The sequence below is a fragment of the Pelobates fuscus genome, chromosome 13 (assembly GCF_036172605.1).
Source record: "Pelobates fuscus isolate aPelFus1 chromosome 13, aPelFus1.pri, whole genome shotgun sequence".
Lineage (NCBI taxonomy): Eukaryota > Metazoa > Chordata > Amphibia > Anura > Pelobatidae > Pelobates > Pelobates fuscus.
This window is the reverse complement of record NC_086329.1, coordinates 7117825-7121462: the sequence shown is the minus strand read 5'-3', so window position 1 is coordinate 7121462 and position 3638 is coordinate 7117825. Positions and strand designations below refer to the sequence as shown.

General features: G+C 39.7%; 1 protein-coding gene across 1 annotated transcript; it reads left to right on the top strand.

Annotated features, from left to right (window-relative positions):
• Window positions 1-229: 229 nt before the first annotated feature.
• LOC134583182 (zinc finger MYM-type protein 1-like) lies at window positions 230-2719 on the top strand. The gene has a single exon (XM_063440008.1). The coding sequence runs from the start codon at window positions 230-232 to the stop codon at window positions 2717-2719; it is 2490 nt and encodes an 829-aa protein (XP_063296078.1).
• The last annotated feature ends 919 nt before the right edge of the window (window positions 2720-3638 follow it).

The following is a 3638-nucleotide window of genomic DNA, read 5'->3' as shown; positions in this document are numbered from 1 at the left end:
ACTGATGCTATGCCGGTTGATTTTTACTGATGCTATGCCGGTTGATTTTCATTGACGTTATGTCGGTCGATTTTTACTGATGCTTTGCCGGTTGATTTTTACTGATGCTATGCCGGTTGATTTTCATTGACATTATGTCGGTCGATTTTTTTACTAATTCTATGTCGCTTGATTTTTACTGATGCTATGTCGGTTGATTTTCACAGCATTGGTACTATCCTTAGCAGCCATGAGTGACGGGCGAAAAAGGCTAAGTGGAGCAGGTTACCGAAAAAATGCAAAAATTAGGCGTGAAAAGCAAGCCAGGGAGCTTGAACAGACAGGAAAAATTGAATTATTTTTCTCAAAACCTGTGGCTTCTTCTAATACTGAGCAGGGTGAGGAGGTAGTTGAAGATTTAACTGCTGACATCTGTGAAACTGATGTAGTTGCTACATGCAGTTATGATACTTCACTAGCTACCAGTAGTTCTAGTATTGCCAGAGAAACTAAGACTTCTGAATCAGGTCCTTTGAGTTCAGTAGAATTTGATGATCCTGTTGTACAAATAGGAGTGAGCTCTGACCCTGCTGAATGGGTTTTAAATGATTGCACCAGAGACCATGTGGCTAAACATGGAATAATTCAAAATGAGAATCTGGATTTTACACAGTCGAGAAGGCTTTATGCTGACCATTCTAGATTGCTAACCAAACACCTTTTTGAAAAAGAAAACTTTAATGGAGAGAAACAAAAAAGGAGCTATTTGGTTTACTCCAAAAGCAAAGGAGTAGTGTTTTGTGCTCCATGTCGTTTATTTGGTGGCAAATCCCAGTTGGCAGAAAGTGGCTTCAATGACTGGAAAAATGGCACGGCTCGATTAAATGAGCACGAGCGTTCAGCTGAACACAAATCCTGCGTGCTATCTTTAAAATCAAGAGCATGTACACTGGGGAGAATTGATGAAAGTCTTACCAAGCAGCGTTTTGATGAAATTCAGTATTGGAGAAATGTTTTAAAAAGAGTTGTTGCTGCAGTTAAGGCACTTGGCACTCGAGGACTTGCTTTCAGAGGGAAAGATGACCGTTTTGGTTACACACACAGCGGAAACTACATGATGATGTTCGAATTTCTGTCAGAATTTGACCCATTTATAGCAGAACACATTGCCCGTTACGGCAATGCAGGAAAAGGAGTCACATCTTACCTCTCATTCGCTACCTGTGAGCAGTTTATTCAGCTTATGGCAGATTCTGTTACAAAGCAGATAGTTAAGGAGGCAAAGGCTGCTAAATATTACTCTATCAGTGTTGATTCAACACCTGATAGCTCCCACACGGATCAGCTGGCCTTCATCTTAAGGTATGTCAAGGAAGATGGCTTACCGGTTGAGCGCTTTATTCGTTTTATTCCAAATCCTGGTCATAAATCGGAACAACTGGCTGAAGTGGTCCTCACCACTCTGAAGTCATATGATCTTGATATTGCCAACTGTCGTGGTCAATCATATGACAATGCAAGCAATATGTCTGGCCATTATAGAGGATTGCAAGCCAGAATTCTGGAAAGAAACCCACTTGCTGTGTATATTCCATGCTCTGCACATTCTTTAAATCTAGTAGGGAAGCATGCTGCTGAAAGTTGTCCGGAAGCCTGTTCATTCTTTGGTCTCCTACAATACCTTTACATTTTTTTTACTGCTTCCACTCACAGATGGGAGATTTTACAAGAACATCTATCATCTGTGCCAAACACTCTAGCGGTCAAGAGATTATCTGACACACGGTGGTCAGCCAGGGAAGATGCCTGTAGAAGCTTGAATCGAAATTGGACTCAAGTAATCGAAGCCTTAACAAGAATTAAGGAAAATACCGCAGAGGCACCAGGAACATGCAAGGAAGCTGAAGGTCTTCTGAATAAAATACGACGTCTGGAGACTGCACTTATGAGTGGTTTGTGGGGTACTATCCTGGATAGATTTGGTGCAGTTAGCAAAAAACTCCAAAGCATTGGCATTGATGTTGGAATTGTAGGGGAGCTGTATGAGTCACTGATCCAGTTTGTTCGAGAAACCAGAGATATATTTCCGACTTTCGAAGCTGCTGCAATGGAAAAATCAGTTGTGAAGGATTATGAGACTAAGAGGAAAGGTGCACAAGCAAGGAAAGGTTCAGCAACTTCCAGCAAGACACAGGCAGAGGAAGCCCAAGAACATTTTCGCATTAACACCTTTTATGTTATTTGTGATAACTTGGTTGCCGAACTTATAAGAAGAAAAACAGCATATGACTCTTTCTTTGGAAAGTTTAAATTTATTACTGATTTATCAAAAACTGAGCCATCAGCAATATTACAGTATGCAAACAACCTTTGTTCTTCTTACAGCAAAGACTTGGAACAGGAGTGTTTTTTTGATGAGTGCCTCCACTTTCGTTCATACCTAATAAGTTCTTCTGCAGAAGATACCTCTGTTTTGGCGATGTCCCGAATGATAAGGGAGAGAGGATTGCAAAGTATTTATTTAAATGTGGACATTGCTCTCAGAATGTTTTTGTGTACTGCAGCAACTAATTGCTCAGCTGAGCGTTCTTTCTCAACTTTGAAGCGAGTTAAGAACTACTTACGATCCAGACTGGGAGAGGAAAGATTGAACTCACTGGCAGTGTTGGCAATAGAGTCTGAACTCACAATCTCTTTGGACTATGAAGAGCTCATCAACAGCTTTGCCAGTATGATTTAGCTCTAATATTCAACAGTTTGCACTTATTTAAGTCAGAAATGTTTACAGTTTTATTTGTTGTATTCAAGTTGCATTTCAGTTTAATATATTTATATATTTAATTAAAGTTATCTAAGTTATTAAAAACCTCATCGTGTCAGTTTCAGGATGGATTGATGTAAGTAAATGGTGTGTGAAAGTCTGTGCTATGGCTAAAGTAGTGTAATGGACTGGATGTGTTGATATGTACAGTGGCATTGTCTTGTATGAATGACACAAATTGTGTATGCATGTCCAGTAACAGCTGTTGAAGCCTTGGTGCTGTTACTGCTATTATATGTAAAGATTCTCTTAAAATAGATGCAACATTTGAAATGGTACAGAAAACACAAAATATTGGCCTTCGTTATTCACTTTTAAATACAGAAAGGAAGATGTGAAGCTCTAACAGGAGAGGGTGGAGCCTAAATAGGAAGGGTGGGGTTTACACAGGAAGGGGTGGGGTTTACACAGGAAGGGGTGGCTCTTAAACAGAGGGGTTTGGCCTTGACAGGAAGGGGTGGGTCAAATTTATATTAGGGGGGGTGCCTGAGTTTAGTCTCGCCTAGGGCAGCACAAAACCAAGATACACCACTGGCCAGTACTATATATAAATATAGAAAAATGCATTTCAGTTACTCACTAACTGTATGGAAATGCATGTGTGAAAAAAAAAACAGTAAAAAAAATCCAAAGCCTTTATTGTCCAATGCCAAAAAGTACTTGAGAAACAAATAATAAAATAAATAATAGACGATAAAGATTAAGAAGTTAAGAACTTTAAATGTCCCTATACTTCTCACTTCTTTGCAGATGGCTCAGAGGTTGTTTGAATGGCCGATGGTTGGTTTGTGCATTGTTCCCAGCTCTATTTGTCTTATGGGAAAGGTTACTTCACAGG

Bases quoted from the DNA above. Each gene is read 5' to 3' on its own strand.
- LOC134583182 (XM_063440008.1), top strand. From the start codon at position 230: ATGAGTGACGGGCGAAAAAGGCTAAGTGGAGCAGGTTACCGAAAAAAT.